The sequence below is a fragment of the Hermetia illucens genome, chromosome 5, assembly GCF_905115235.1.
Source record: "Hermetia illucens chromosome 5, iHerIll2.2.curated.20191125, whole genome shotgun sequence".
Classification (NCBI taxonomy): Eukaryota; Metazoa; Arthropoda; class Insecta; order Diptera; family Stratiomyidae; genus Hermetia; species Hermetia illucens.
Window position 1 is genome coordinate 97,078,763 of NC_051853.1, and position 17,330 is coordinate 97,096,092.

General features: G+C 36.8%; 1 protein-coding gene across 1 annotated transcript in view; it reads left to right on the plus strand.

Annotated features, from left to right (window-relative positions):
• LOC119656684 (ethanolamine kinase) overlaps positions 1–16,655 on the plus strand; it is a 39,343-nt gene extending 22,688 nt beyond the window's left edge. The window contains exons 2-4 of the mRNA XM_038063169.1: positions 12,576–13,132; positions 15,684–16,133; positions 16,192–16,655. Coding sequence (XP_037919097.1) covers positions 12,576–13,132; positions 15,684–16,133; positions 16,192–16,264 — 1,080 coding nt within the window. The 3' untranslated portion in view covers positions 16,265–16,655. The remainder of the gene's footprint in view (positions 1–12,575; positions 13,133–15,683; positions 16,134–16,191) is intronic.
• Positions 16,656–17,330: the final 675 nt, after the last annotated feature.

The window sequence follows — 17,330 nt, forward strand, 5'->3', positions numbered from 1 at the left end:
TTTTCATACATTTGAGTAAAATGTAACCTTACAGGAGTTGTCCTTTTTATGACTTTGCACACATTTGTAACTCAAGTAATTATCTCAAACTGTGTAGAGTTCAAGCCCAAGGCAAACAAGTTGATTTTGCATTCATTCAAAATAAACACACGAAATCGTAAAAAATCGGAGAAGAATCGAATTGTTATTCATATGTAGTGGATATGGAAGTGACTCAACCGATAATGTGTCTACCTATGTCTCCGGGAGTCATATTGTTATTGGAGAATCATAACAATAGACAACATTTAGTTATTTTTCAAAAGCAATCGACTTAACAAGCCCGCTTACATGGATTACAATTATTTGTTGAAATAATCTCCACTCCTTCAATCAACGGCTGAATATTACAATCTTTGTTGCCTATTATACAAGCTTTGCTCAGATACTGCATTAATAGCATGCGAAAAATTACAAACACCGACTCGCTGAAGGCGCTTAACATATGTATAAATAAAATTATTCACGGTCATCAAACTGGTTTTGTTTAGGGTAGATGGACCATATGCGTATTGTGCATGGTTTTCAGTAATTTGTGTGAAGTGTACCTGAACTTCCAGTATATTGCGAAGGATTTATTGCATTCAACATGGAATAAGATTAAGTAATAGTTATCGAAAGTTATCGAATCTGTTATTGTTCATGAATACTCCATAAAAAAATTTGATTGTAAAGAGAAAAATCCCATGGAATTTTATTGCTGCGGTTTTTCAGCATTGTTAGTATGCTTTTATGTCAAAACTTATAAATAATTTTGTTGAATTCCTTATGTACAGTATGTTCATTAAATACCTCTCTATAGCAGAGCTGAGGTAATCAGGAATTAGAGGATTTAGTATAATGCTAAGATGACAATCACGTTTTCTTATCAGCCCCCGATAAATTCAGAAGTAGTTAACTGTTTAAAGAAAAAGAAATACTAAGGGCAAGAAACACTTGGAAGCAGTATCTTCCGTTTGTTCTAGGGTCAAAAAATGAGCTTAGCCCAAGTAGGTAGGCACCTAAAAGTTCCGAAGACGTTCGTATCTAAATGACTAAATAGATTTGGAACTCATAGCAATGTTGTGTTTCTCGGAAAGACAATTACATTAGTTTGCTGGTGAGGTCTCTAGCATTGTCTTTGCATGAAGCAAAAAAGAAAAAATTGTGGAAAAGGAACATTAAGGTTGCTAAATACAACAGTCAAACGCTTCGACAATTCGTTGTTTTGCACAAGAGTACGACACACCGCACTGCCAGAGAAGCACATCGAAAAACGTATATGCTGAGCCAACAAAAACATGGACCGAAATTGAACAATATTGTCAACTTAACCTGGGATGGCTTACTCGAAACAAATGCGAACCAAAAAGCTCAGCGCTTCAAGTATGAAAGGTTTTGTTGATTTTTCATATAAGAATATTTAGGTACCCGATGGTTCCATCTATATGTAACTCGTAGTGTATTCACGTTGAACATATCCGACATTCATTTTGATGTGGCACTAACGTTTTATCTCCTAGGGGGTAGCAATTTGACGCGGAAGAGGCGATTTCGACCTACTATAACTTTGTTAATAATAGTAGGAATCATATTAAATTGTAAAATTTTACGGATCTAAAATGAACTTAAGGGGGATCCGCAGTAAATTTTCAAAATATAATAATATATAATACTATTATTAACTTAATTTGAGTAGATATCGATATAGGAGAGTATTTCAGCGCCTAATTACTATGTGAATGGCTATTGTTGTTTTTTTTTTTTCAGATTTTTCGGTTGAACAGTTTCTGAAAATATGTCCGTGTAGTAATTAATCCTTTTCCGACTTTCGCATTCCTCCCGTTTGCAACCAATGTCAAAACTGATATCTGCTTCGAAAAGTACATTGTGAGCTTTCATTTGATATCCCCACATTGCAATATTCGGTGAAAAAAAAATGTTTGCACCTCTATGTGTATGGGGACCCCTTTAAGTTCAAGGTACAGCAATGTAATTCACGACATGTATGGCGGTTCACAGTTCCAACCCTTCCACCGAATTTCGTGTCAAGAGTTATAATCGTTTTTGAAAAAAGTGCGCGTAAAATCAGAAACGACTTTGCTCCGTACGTTCAAATATCCACGAAAAGATCACGTTTACGGATGCTTTTCTTAGCAAGGATTCGGCTTATTTGATATTTTCACCGGAAATTTCCACTTGGAGTTTATGGTGAAATTATGCTAGAAAGTATTGTTGAAGTTTGGATTCTATGAAGCGGAGTCGAGGGAATGGATTTTGTAAGAGGATAACATCATAGCCGATTGTGTACTCACTGGAAAGAGGAAAATTGAATCTTCACATTAGATTGGACTTGTTTTTTAACTTTTCGGGTAAAGCAGAATCATATGGAAATCGCATCAATGTCTCTCTGTCTCTCACACTAAATTTACTCGTAAATAGCTAAACCTATCACGAAATTTGGTGGAAATATGTAGTCTGTGATATCCTTAATATAAAGTTGGTGGCATAATTTTGTGTTGAGTCTAAGTCTACATACGAAAGACAAAGGGCTCAATTACTTTCCAAGACTGATCAAGTTTTTAACTTCAGCTGAAGGATAAGGAAGTGAGAACTCAAAATGTACGCAGTGTAACAGGTTTCGCTCTAAAAACTTTCTCAACTAAAAAGTCGTCAGACGTTGCCTCATCTCTACCCTGGGCGTGACAACGTCTGCGAGTCGCTTCGGTCACGCTGCTCCCAGGGCAGAGCTGAGGCAGCGTCTAATAAGTTGCCTCTGCCCTGGTACGTGGTCCTTCTTTTCATTTGTGGACTTTGGATGTTAACCCAAAAAGAGGAGTCCGTGGACCATAAAGAATGGGAGCAAGTTGCTCTCCATTTGATCCAGTTTGAAATCAAGTGGATGCTAAAAAAAGTCGATTTAGTTTAAATTTTGCAACAATAACGGCATCTTAAGCGTCAGCTCATACGTTTTCGATAGGGCCGAAGTCTGGCGATTGCGTCAGCCGTTTCAACAAAGTCATCCAATTGTCCTTAGACTAGCTTTCAAGGTTTTGTGTAAAACAAAACCTAATTAAAATCGATTCCATGTTTGTCTGTCCGTCTGCCTATCGTTCACAGCCGATCTACTTCGAAAGGACTGGATCTATTGGGACGAATGTATTGTGAGAACGTGTGGCATTTAATTCCCTTGACGTACAATGATTAATAATAATCGTTGGCGCAACAATCCATGTTGGATCAGGGCCTTGAAGTGTGTTAGAGCACTTCATTCAAGATCGTAACGGTACACTAGGAGGATCATTTGACTCAGGTACCCATCCAGACGACTGGTATCCGACGTCAAATCACCATACAAATTCCACTGCCACCAGTGAGATTTGAACCGTGACCTTCCGTACGATAGCCTTGCGCTCTGACCACTCAGCTATCCGGATACTACGATGATTGGGATGGTTTTATGCTGAGTTTAAGGGGGGTATGGCTCCATGAATGTAAAGGAGTGTAATTTTTATTTTATCAGAATATGATCATGTGAGGTTTCAAATCAAAGAGCTCAATTAGTATTTAAGGGAGCTCAATTAGTATTAGTGTTGTTATCTCAGATGAAAAATGTATTAACTAGGATCTAAAATATAGGTCCCATAAAGTGTAACAGATTTCGTTCTCAAAACCTATCCAACCGAAAAATTTGAAAATAATCATAAAGGCTATTCCGTTATACTACTCAAATAAAGTTAATAATGGTATACAGTAGACTCTCCAAATAACGAACCCCCAATTAACGAACGCCAGTTTTTTCACATTAAGTAGCGAATAGAAAGTCGCTCGAAATGGCGAACACAATTTTGAGGATTTATAAACTGTTCGAAATATATGTTTCACGTCTTTGTTATCTTTGTACAGGCATATTCCATGTTATTACTTTATTCAGACTATATCTGTGCAATAAAATTGCAATATTAAACGATAGAAGCGTTAAGCAAGATAAGAGTATCAAAACTGAGAAGGGTGTTTCAAAACATTTGCATAAGCAACTGTGTAATTGAATGCAAGTTACATTCATAATACCGAATACATATGATAACCTATTTTAAATTAGGACGATCTGCTTTGCATAGTCAAGGAACTACCAATTGAACTTTTCAAAATTAGTTTTGGACAAAATTTTTCTTGCTATGTGTGTAATCATTGTGAGATAAAGTATTGGATTTTGTTTTATGGTATTTTGGCTACGAATTTCTTATTGATAATGAAATAAATAAAATAATTATTGATAATGAATTTAATACGTCTGAATATGCAAAAGGCGCACAGTTCCATTTTTGTAAATAACTCGGGGAAATTTGCTTCAATTGTGCCTATAAATCATTCGAAGCGTGTCTTTGAATCTCTGTTCGTAACGTGTTACGTAATCGATGAAAAAAGAGGAACAGCATTTTTAACTTTTGAGGTGAATGGACAAATATGAAGTGACTTAGGCAGAGTTAATTGTATTTCCGGCTCGTGAAAATATCAATTAATTTTTGCACAATTAGAAATTGAAAAAAGAAAGTTTTAAGTTCTGTGAGTAGCAGGATGAGCACCTTTCAAAAAGCAACTTTACAGGAGCCGGAGAAACCAAGAATAGAAAAGGGATTAATAAAATGGTTTATTAAACAACGTTGAAGAAATTTACTAATAAGTGAAGATATGATCAAAGCCGAAACCAAAAAGGTAAATTCTGGATTCAAAGCGATCCCTGGTGAATTTAGTGGCCTAATAAGTTTAAAAAGAGATACAGAATAAGTAACTTGAAAATAACTGGCGAAAGTCTCTCTGCAAACAAAGAATCAGTAAATCCACTTATAACACTATTTTTAAAAAGTGGTTGGTTTTGAATTCATCGGACCATAAAAAGCTACAATAAGAATGAAACTTCTTCAGTTTGGAAATGGCTCCCGAGACTTCTCCAGGAGTTAAAATCAACAAATAAAAGATTACTTTTCTTGCTTGGATGAACACAACGAGATATCACAAAATCACACCGCGTTGGGGAATTTTGAAAATTCGCTGGTTTGGTTTTCCGTATTTTTCGTACCAAATTTTGTTTCACGTTGAAACGTTTCTAAATAGTTGGAGTTTACCGGATTTTGAACAACGCCCAATGCGATTCTCCTGACAGCGAATTGTGAACTAATGATTTTCATGAAATCCTTTTTATAGCGTATTCTTAACATAATCTACTTTTAAGAAAAATCATCGATTTGTTGAAACCACGGCGATAAGAGACCGAGAAGAGTAATGTTTTTGCGTTCAAATGTGAAATTTTTATCCAACCTATGGACCAAAATCTTCTTCGTAAAACGAAAAGTATCGCAATGGTTCGCTATGACAATTGAAGCGTTAAAGAAATTGACGACGAAGGATATGATTTGAAGCTCGCATTCAGCTTGTGATTATATGGAAGAGGTGAGAGGTGCAGGCACATATCGCAAATAGGGTGGATTTGTTTCACACTATCGACCCAAAAGGAATGAATTTCTTTTTCTTATATGGTTTTTAAATTTCTTCATATTACATCTTCAAGACGGTCTTAAAAAAATTGGACCAGTGGAACTTGAAAGAAACAATAACTGAGTCTAGAAATATGAGTGACTACCAAATATTATCGGATGAAACACCTAATGGGAGCGTACATATAGAAGCATCGAAGGCTCTTAGAAAAGGTTCAACTGCTTGAGCAGTTTCAATTTTCAACAAAGCACTAGGATGTAGTGGTGCAGAGTATAGTGAAACCATAACTATTCGAATTTACGACGAAAGCTGTCATTTTATAATCTCGAAAACTTGTTTGTCAAGCAAAACTAATATCCATTCCACAGAAATTGTGTACATTTATTCGCGCTAACGAGAATTCACTTGCCAAGATTGGTCTGAACATCGAAGTCGATGATAAACGACCAAAAACCCGACCGAAACAACGGTAACTTGATATACTGGATGGAGATTTAAAAGCCTTGCGATTGCAACCAGATGAGGCATTTGATAAAATAAAATAGCGAAACCGATCACGAAGAGCCGACCCCGCTTGCGACTGAGACAAAGGTTGACGAAAAAAAAGAAGAAATTGTGTACACTTAATTACGCGAAAAGTCATTATAATGCAAAAAAATATAATTTGCATTTTTTGCCTTGTTTTTCTTATAGACGTTCGAAATAGCGAAACAAACCTTTTTTTGTTCGTTATTTCGAGAGCGCACTCTATTTCTATATTTTAGAAATTTATCAAAGGGACCCCCTGGAATTCATTCTAGAAGTACGAAATTTGTCATAAGCACAGAGAATAAGGCTGACCTTAACCAATCTGCGGGGCCAGGTAAAAGCAGCAAGATCACTCTCAAGACCATTCAACATAAACAACGGTCTAACACAAGGGGATACACTATCATGCGTCCTCTTCAACCTAGCCCTGAAGAAAGTGATTCATTCTCTTTAAGTCCACCCAATTACTGGCCTTCGCTGACGATATTGACATTATGGGAAGAACAACCCGAGATATACAGTCTACCTTCACCCAGATCGAGCAGGCGGCGCGAGATTTCGGGCCGCGCAAAACGAAGTACATGGTAATGTCAGCGCCAAGGAACAAAGAACGAATAACATCAAATCGCACTGGTCAAACGAAAACAATAAAGATAGGAGACTACAACTTTGAGACCGTTGAAACTTTCTCCTATATAGGGTCGAAAATCACAACCGATAACAGCTATGACGAAGAAATCCGCGCACAGTTGTTGGCTGGCAATAGAGCCTATTTCTGCTTACAAAAACTGTTTCACTCGAAACGTCTCACCATAGGGTCAAAGCTCAAGTACAAGACTATGATCTTTCTTAGCGAAAAAAGTCGAAAATGCGAGGTTTTGTTTAATATTTACATGCAAACGGACGGGTGCGATGGTCGAGTTGCACGTCAGCTTCTCGATCTCTTTACTCCGGGTTCTAATCCAGGTCGCTGTGGAAGTTTGTGTTCGTATTTCTGATATTCCGCTGCTATAAGCTTATTACTTGAGATGATAATGAAACTGAAGCAGAGTCTCATTGAAATCTAATGTCGAATTTAAGATCTGCTTGTGAAAGTACTAATTAAGGTTTTTCGTCTCATATGCATCATCTCAATTGCCGAAACATCGACTGGCATTATTACTTTATTCGAGGAATCTCTTTATGTATGAAGATATTTGATCATATTTTACTGACAAAGATATGCCACTACAATAATCACGACCACTTTATCCGAAAAGGTACAGAAGGTACCATAAACTATCAGGGCAATCTTGCAGCATTGTCTGCGGTAGGCCCTTAAATTCGACGTAAAAATATGTAACTCATTACGCGTGAGTGTTCACAGTTCCCACTTTCCACCAAATTTGGTGTCAATCGCTATAACCGTCTCCGAGAAAAATGCGTGTGAAGGACAGACAGACAGTAAAGAGATTTTAATTAGGTTTTGTGTTTGAACAAAATCTTAAAAACCATAGTATGGGCAATGATATTAGGAAGTTTGGTATAAATCCTGCCATTATGAGCAAAGATGTAGCAGGACGACCTCGTGTTTTTGTGTGAATTCAATGCAACTTAAGATAACATAGAATGTTAGCGTCAAATTAGAGTGTATAGTTGACATAGTTTCTGATAAATGAAAGTGATAAGAACATATGTTTGCATTCTCTTCGGCGCTAATGAAGACTATATAATGTTTATGGTTTTCCTCCAAGTTCAGAAATAATATATTCGTATATTTCTATCAATTGATTGATGACTAGCCGTACCTAATTACTAAACGTATAACTCTCCCTTTCTTCTTTTTGAAAAGGTATCACTAATTTTCCTTGATTTATTACGTCATTCTATTTCGCTTGCATCCATTCTCCAATAGACTAAACATGGAGAGCGAAAGTCTATAGACTTTCAACACATTGTTCAATCCATTCAAGTGTCTAATACAGGTAGCAAGAATTATCGACAAAACAAAACGGTGCGTTAGCATAATTATGCAACTGTTTATCCACGACTAACGTACAGGTTGTACGGAATTTTGTGAGCGTTACATCACTATCTACCAATTATCAATCATTTTCCCTAATTGATTGCATTTCTATTCGAATCATTCTTTATCGGAAGCGTATATATTCTTCACGCGGTATAGATATCGTCAACTGATTATCGTAACGTGAATACTATACAATTAAAAACGTGACGCAGGTGAATCACAAGATACGGGGAAATATAACGTGCATACGCAATATAATTAAGAGTAATTTATTTTGTAAATCTACAAATTTACGCATAAGCGATAAATTTATGAATTTAAACTCTAGGAAATTTAAGAACTTAAGGTTTTTTGGTAGCAAAAGTATTTTAAAGCATATGGATTAACTCGTCAAATTTGAGAAGGCTTTTGAATCAAAGTCAGTGTCTTTAAATCCTTTGACAACTTAGGCGCAAAGAACATAACGAATTTAAGCTGAGGCTTTTCAAAAAGAATCTGTTCGATTTGAGGATATTAAACCATTTAAGCGCTGATCAGGTGTGGGTACATAGATTCCACTGAGCCCTTTTTGGTTGATATATTCAAAGGCACAAAACATGACATCATGATTTGATGTAATCAAAAATAGCTTCTCTATGCTTTGGTAAAATTTATAAAAGAAGGCTTGAAGCTTCTTAAAACTTGGAGAATAGAGCCTGATTGATCAACGGGCGTAGCCGTAGAAAACCCCGCCTGTTACCCTTATTGATATAGTGCTTTTTATTACATGTCATTTTTAGCAATAGAATTGTTCCTTTTTTCCTGAACATCTGACCTATCTACTACCATTTCTGCATTCTTATCAACATATCCGCAATTGTCTGATCTTGTGTTGGAGGCATATTATGCACCTGTATGTGTGATGACTAATCAGCTAAGCCACATAATATTCACTCGTTACCCTCGTTCCGTGTGGTTTACTTCCAATGGCTTTCATTTGCCTATTTACGGATATGACTATTGAGTTCATAGGTTTTGGTTAGCGTTCACGTTCGCAGCTCTTGTTACAACACTGTCGAAGTTCTTGCTTATTTCTCTTCAAGTTCAAGCAACTCACAGGCATGTAATTCAGTGTGGTAGACGCTTGGTTATCGACATTCAGCGCATTTTTTGGTCAGTCTGTCGTGGGACTTTATTGTTTTTTCTGAGGATTTTATATTAAGTGCATTGCCTTAACCCCTTCTCCTTTACTTGGGATCGGGATGAATAACATGGAAAAATTGATAGAAATTTGACGTTCGATCCAAGATTTTGTAGGAGTTTATCCCCGATTATTTCGACGACACCCTCATTATTCACCATCCATGATTGTATGGTTTACGCGATAAAATTCGTTATATCAGTGCTAAAACCTGTCTAGTCTCTAATCTGCAAACAGTTAATCATATCAAAGCGTTGACATTTCACATTCGCTTCTAGATAACAACCACTTTTCAATTTCAATTTAATTTAGAGTTTTACGCAAAGGGTGGATTGGTTTTCAATTCGATATTGACTAAGAAAATTAATAATCTGAGAAGCATGACTAGGTATACTTGAAAGACGTAGGCATAACTCCTTGAGATAGGGAAAAAAATCCATCTGACGCTGTTGTGATTATACAATTGAATATCACCTACTTCATCGTTTACATATACGCAAAAATGAAATAAAATCTAACCAAAAAAAGAAATAAGAACGTCAGTGAGAAAAATCGGTAAATAGATGGTAACAACAAATCGAACGCGTAAAAAGGGATCGGTTTGCACAGAGGTTTCTATCAACGCGAAGTAGCTTGCGAGAAACCATGCGAAACTCAATTATAATCCCGCATAGTTTCTCCCAGGGAATGAGGGATACTGCCAGTGTCTTCATATACTTAAATTGGACTCTTCACTTCATTGTTTAAATTGAGATGGATGTCCAGTAAATTTCTAAAAAATATAGTAACATTCTATTATAGTTTTATTTAAACGGATACTTGCATGGATGATATTTCGAGGCCTAGATACTTTATAGTGGCTTGGTGATTTTTCCAGACCTGGTGTCCATAAAGTCATTTGGTATGCGTTACGACAACACATAGTGCCAAAGAAACTCGTATCTACCACGATCCGAAACACAAAGCTCGAAGTGCAGTAGGTATATGAAAACCATTCGGTGCTTATCAAGAAAGTGTTCTTTTACTATTCTTTGCTCTTGTTTTGGAGATTGTTCCGCGGTCCATGTCATACTGCTCTGTACAAATAATGCTTTCGTAGCATCAAATCTGATCTCGAGCAGTCTGTCCAAAAATGAATTGATCGTCTCATGCAACCTGAACTGTGACGGAACCTGAATACTATTACTGTCGTCGACTGAGCACTAAGCAGGCAAAATTGCGAGAAAAGTGACTTCGATGGTGTAGTCATGTAATTGGCATTGACGAAGAGATACTAGCTAAGATCGGCCCGAACGCTGAAGTGGATGTTTTACACAAAACCTTAAAAATTTGCGGAAAAGACAAACCTTTGGGGAAACGAAAAAATGTATTTTTCTTTTATTTAAAATTAAACTTAAGTATGCTTGCCTATGTCAGCTAAATAAGGCATGGTGCGTCCACCATACTTATACGACATCTCCGTTACTTCCTCGAAGTGTGCTTCGGTTTTCTCCAGGTATTTCCGAGAAACTTACACTTCCGCTTTCCTCTTCTGTTTCTAAGGCGACCCTCTTGTCAGTGATTCTGGTGAAGTGGATGCTTAAAGTGTACCCTATTTACTGCCAATTCTGGTTTCTAAACAACACGCTTATCGGTACCGGGTCCATATATCGAACCAGCTCTTTATCCGAGATTACGTTGGGCCCGAGTACGACAATGACATGACGGAGAGATTTGGTAAAGAAAGTGAGTAACAGTGCTGGTTACTACCAATATGCTGTACCTATTGGCGCGGAACAACTTGGTAGTGGTGTATATATTTCCAAATAACGCTGTTACAGTTTCGGTTGATATTAAATTCGAACCCAAAGTTCAGCAGAAACAACGCTGCCGCGATAGACACATCGACGCCTTAATTTAGATAGGTAGAGTGTTATGGCCCATTATACTGAGAACCTTAATTTTGCTGATGCTCGATCAACGTGCATGACCCGGTCAAGTGTCTAGCAGTTGTCGTCCGTGTATTTGGAATATTTAAGATAACTTGGTAGGTGTCTATCGTTATTTTTCGGCAAGCTGGATGATGTACGCGGTCCGTCAGTTATTACTCAACTGAGTTAATGGCAAATTCTGTACTGCAGAAAGCTGCCATCATCTCACTATTGTCTTTACGGTCCTCAATGCTGTATTTCCCCTTCATATGTCCGAGGGCAGTGTTAATATTCTAATACCAGTTCGTAGGACCAGTGGATTCATCCTTACTTCTGGTAGGTTTACTAGAGTACAACAGCACAGTGTCGTAAGGGAGAAAAACATTCTTCCCAGATTCCCGCCTTTTTACCTCCCTTAAGTCCAATATGTCCAGTCTGCATCTTCCAAGTTGGGAAATCTAAATAGTCTCGTCGATAAGCGTAGGCACATTGCAGAATTAAATCTTAAACTGCTGTCACAAGCAAAAGGTTGTTGCAGAAAATTCAGTCTGTCTCCGAGGCATGGTAGTTGTTTCGAAAACATGAAGAAGAGTCGAGATTTGAAGTCTTTTTTACGACAAATAGGGAATGCTATGAGGGGATTCTAAACCCACCAATTCACTTAATAGTGAATTCTGTTAGTCCAGGTGAAGTATAACCTACGTGCTTTCTGAGATGCGTAAGTGCCAAACGGTGAAACTTTCCTTTCCCCTCTTTCAAGCGGGCCTGGGGCTGTCTATGTTGTTTCAATTTATCGAGTTAAGTGACCTTAGAAACAAGTCGGGAACGCTTCAGGATTAAGCGTTTATGAGATATAAGGTATGTCAGCCAGACAGCAAACCGATTTTAATAAGGTTTCGTTTGACACATCACCTTAAAAAGTTCGTAAGTGCCCGATGTCTACCTTATATGCAAGTCAGCATTTGTTGTACATGTTGAGGAAATTGACAAATATTTTTCGTGAAATCTGATCCAGTAGGTAACTGTCTAGAGGCTATGTGTACAATCTTAAATTGTATGCTATCCGAAACCTGAAAACTGTCTCCTTACTTTTAATTGTACCCATAAATCGCTGTGAAATTTAAGTCCAGTTCTCTTATGTCCTTAAGTGAAATTGTAACACGAAGAGTTGGCGACTACTTAACTACTCATTTTCTAATAAATCCAAGACCAAAGTTTATATCACTTTAGCAATTTCAATTCGCCATTGCCATCAACCCCTGCAATTTTCATCAATATCAATTGTAACGGACGGAATAAAACCTTCCTTATGTAATGGAAATTTATGTCCCACGCATCATGAAACATCTTCATTGCCTTTGCCAATGTCACCTTGTTGCAAATAAGTTTATTTCTATTACAACTTAATAAAGTAATTTTGCATGACTTAAATCAGATGTTCACAGATGGGATAACAAACAAATTGGTTGGGTGCTTCTACCAGTCGAAGGAAGACGAGGGACAACGTGGTGATAATGATACCAATCATCAGCAACCCACGCCACAAATGAATGGGAACAACCACGCTGGAGCGACCGATGCAGTCTCTGAAAGTGCGAATGAAAACACGGAGACGGTAAAAACATCCATCTTTGATACAACAGATCCGGAAAATGTTGTTTTAGTTCGTGTGTATGGAAATAAGACTGACATGTTGATTGATCGAAAAGCCGAAACACGTAATATTAGATTGATGCACCAACATGGTTTTGCACCTCAGTTATTTGCAATATTTAAGAATGGTCTTGCGTACGAATTCATCCCCGGAGAAACGCTCAATCCGCAAAAAGTTCGACTGCCAGAAGTGTGGAGATTGGTCGCAGTACGAATGGCTCAGATGCATAAAATCGATTGCGGTCCTAAAGTGGCGAAAACGCCGATGCTACCAAGTACAATGGAAAAATTCTTCAATTTAGTACCTAATGTATTTAGCGATCCAGTAAAACATGAAAGGTAAGTTAAAGTAGTTCTTACGCGAAGTTTCTTTCGTTTCATCAAATCATTCAAAGCTCATTTCCTCATTCAATAAGATACAAATTCATTTGCCATGATTTCCCTTAATGCATAACTTACTTCCAGTACCATGTTGAATGTGATGGATGATCATCCCATCTACAGTTCAGAATGCGTTATATGAAAGAGATGTTTGAAATTTCGGGCCTCAAATTCTATGAATGTCAAGGTCGGTCGTGATTATAAGAATTTTTAGATTATCTAATAAAATAATATTCATGTCAAGTTAATCTACCTTTCTGTTCCGCAAGATTGTTTTGTTTGCTTCCCTGTGGGGTGGGCAAGAAAAATTTTATGCCAAAGTGATTCTATTTTTGTAACTTGCTTTTCGCTTAAGTTTTGAGCTCTGTTAGGAATCTGAATCAACGGAGGCTAATGCAGATACAGTCAGACTGAAAGAAACTCAGCTTCAACGTTTTCAATTCTAGTCAATGAATTGTCTGCATAGTTTACCCCTCTTATCTACTAGCAAAAGTTGAATAACAAATCTAGTTAAAAAGCTAACTCGTAGCGAAAATGTACTGCTAATCTTATAACTGCAATCAATTTATTGGAAAAAAACTTTATTGACACATTCAGTTCATCAGTAAGTAATTTTCCGTAATTGTGATGACCGCGATTGCGTCAACGCAGTCGTCAGATTGCACTTCAAAATCGGTACGTAGTGTCCCTACTTTCACTATTTAACAATGTATACTCTAATTCTGGATACAATACTAGAAACCATCTTCAGAATTGAAACATTCGGCTTCAAAAAACCAATTGCAAGTTTGAGTTATTTTTAACAGGCAAACCTTATGCAACACACATAAATGTCGCTGGACTTCAAGATTAAAACGTGTCGTTCTATTTTTAACTGCTTTTTCGATTAGGAGCTTCATGAGGGAGAATAAATTAGGTTACTGTTAGGGATTGGTGGTGTATTTGAAACAGACGGACGAATGGTCAATCATAGCTTTGATGCTTACATCGACCTTTGTAGTCGGTCAATGCATTTCATTTCAATCTTGAAGAACAACATTACCAGATAATATCAGCTGTCTCTATAATTCATTGAACTTAGTGAAAGTCTTGATACTTTTAAAAAAACTGGACCAAATGCAACTATATGGAAGTTTCCTATCTTGTATCCACCTGGCTTACATGACTTATCGAGCCACATGCATCTTATCTTTCTTCTTTCGTTTGATTTATTGTTCGGGCAATACATTATTAATGCACATACCCATTGGCTTTGGGACATCAAGAGGGTTATTGAACATAACTTCTCAAACTTCCTCAACCATTGAAGTCACGAAATCCACTGAGAAAGTAGCTAAGCTACTTAATCGAACGATAAATGCATTCATTCCTCAATTTCTGACTCTGAAAATTGGATACAATACAAGTACTTCTCAATCAATCGACAGAAAATGCTGAAAATTGATTTACAGCTCAGATAATTTTTTTACGATGCCGATGCAAAATTCAGGCACAGTTTTCCGCTTAAGTTTACACGTTTCTAGAAACCTAAAGAGGTTATATCTGTTTGATTTTTTTTGGCTGAAAATATGCTACAAGATCCCTAGATTCAGAGTCAATAAAATTCTTGAATAAAAACAACTTAGAAATATTTTTAAGATTAGTTCGCCTGGAGAAATTGCTAGGAAGAAAACCCCATTCAAGTCGCTAAATACTTACTTTCCAATATGGCAAAGAGGCTCGTCGCAGCATTACAACAATCAGAAAATAGCTGCGGAAGGGCAACTGTTTGGTGCTGAGATAGCAAAGTGAAGTTAAACAGTTTTTTTATGAACCATATTATTATAAGTAGGGAAAGTTATAGCCCCTTTAAACTTCAAACGCGTTTTTCAAAGTCGGCAAGCAGTAGAGCTCGAAGATTTATCATCATATCAACTTGACAATTTGACTATAAGTTCTTTATCTGATTATCTAGATATTAGATAGATAGCACACGGTATTGGCAATTTAATTGACAATTTAACTCAATTTTTTTTTCGTTAAAAAAGCGAATTTTTCTCTAAGCTTCGCGATTTTGCGAAAAAATTCTAAAATTGTGATCGTATGTTCTTCACTAGCTAAATTTATGTAATTCATGGAAAAAATATTGTTATGCTTTGAGATGGTGATCCAAAGGAGTTCTGCTGCTCGCCGTTTTGTTTAAACGGTCCTACAGCTGCCATTTTGTAGAAAGATTGTCAATCATAAATTTCTTTCTTACTCCTGGTAAGTTGCGATTGGTATATTCATTGTGGATTATAATCTAAAAATGTACTCAGAGAATTATCTTGAGAAATCCCCTATTTGGGGGCTCTAAACAGATATAACCCCTCAATCTATTTCATTTTAACTTTTCATAAGTGGGTCATCTAATCAGTTGAGATTCAATAGATCATTTCTTTTCTATTTAAATGGTGACAGCTGTAATTATTTTCTCATATTTTTATTCCTTTCCTTTTCTTTCCGGTTACTATCGTCAACATTTCAACAGGCTGAAAGATACTTTCCTGCCAATTCAAAAACTGCGAGATGATTTTGCTGATCTTCTTGCACGACTCGAGAAATTACAAAGCCCCGTGGTATTTGCACACAACGATCTGCTATTAACTAACATTATATATACGGAGTCTCTTAACCGTGTTACTTTTATAGATTATGAGTATGCGGCTTATAATTTCCAGGCGTTTGATATTGGCAACCACTTCGCCGAATTCGCAGGTGTCGATGAAGTCGACTATTCGCGGTATCCATCAAAAGAGTTCCAGTTGAACTGGTTGCGAGTATATTTAGAAGAATATCAGAGCCCAGGGCAAGTAACAGAAAAAGACGTTGAACGCCTATATGTTGCTGTAAATCAGTTCGCTTTGGCTGCTCATTATTTATGGATTGTTTGGGGGTTAATTCAGGCTGAATACTCTACAATCGACTTCAATTATGCAGAGTAAGTTAAGATAGTGATACCATTGTGCCTGTAATTTACACATATTTCTCCATTGCAGGTACGCTCTGATGCGATATAAAGAATATCTGGCCAAGCGGGACCAATTCCTGTCGTTAGAATACAAAGACTAGTGAAAGAAGGAAAGACTACTATTTGTTAACAGAACTGTGAATCTTGTACATTCGGATATCATTCCATAAAATGTTGATTTTGTAATATACTTTGAACCATTTTTATTACGATTTTAGGATATTTCTTTGTTATGTAATGTCATACGAAACTTGTCACAAACGTAATTCTATATTTTAAAATATTTACTCGTTTGCTCGAAGCCAAAGTACGTTTTGGAACCTAAGATGTAGTTTAAGTGGTCAACAAATTTTCATTGTTTTTATTTCAGTCACGAAAATTGTTTTTGTCAATCATTGACACGTAAAGATCGAATAAAATATTCGAAATTGTAAATTTTATTTTTGAATATAACGAACATGTTAATAAAATTGTAAACATTGAAATACAAATGAATCTGTTATTATTTCACAGCTGAGGCTTAACCGTTAGTTAAGGGGACTAGAAAGAGGCGATTTTCTGCAATTTATTAAAGCAAAAGTTTTGAATAGAATGTTTTGGAATTTTGAGGATATACGTATGTATTCCACTTGAGTATAAACGATATAAGTTGGTTAAGGTTGGGAACATTTGCATTTGTAAATGCGAATACAAATGTAGTAACCGCTTCAAAATACGACAAAATAGAGCAAACAATTTTTACATGTGCCGCATTGAAGTTAGTATATATGATTGCCATTCATCCCTTGTTGGGGTATAGCGCGGCAACTACATCTACGTGCCATCATTCGCAGTTACCTGGAATGCGTTTCAGTTCTTCTCATGGTTTCTTACTGTTCTGCGCCAAGTGCCCTTGGGATGACCCACTCGCCGGCCAGAGTGGATTCCACTGCATGGCGTGGCCAGCAATGTAATTGTCGCCTCTCCTTAATATATCTTCTTCTAATAGTATCAGGCTAGCGTAATCCGATGATATGACGCAAAAAGGTGCTGATGAAGGCTGGAAGCCTTCGATTGACAGGGGCAGATCAAACTTCAACAGATTATGCGAAATCAACCAATAGAATTGGCGATCGAAAGTAAACAAGGACAAAACAATTACAACTACATTCGCAAAAGAGTTCTAGT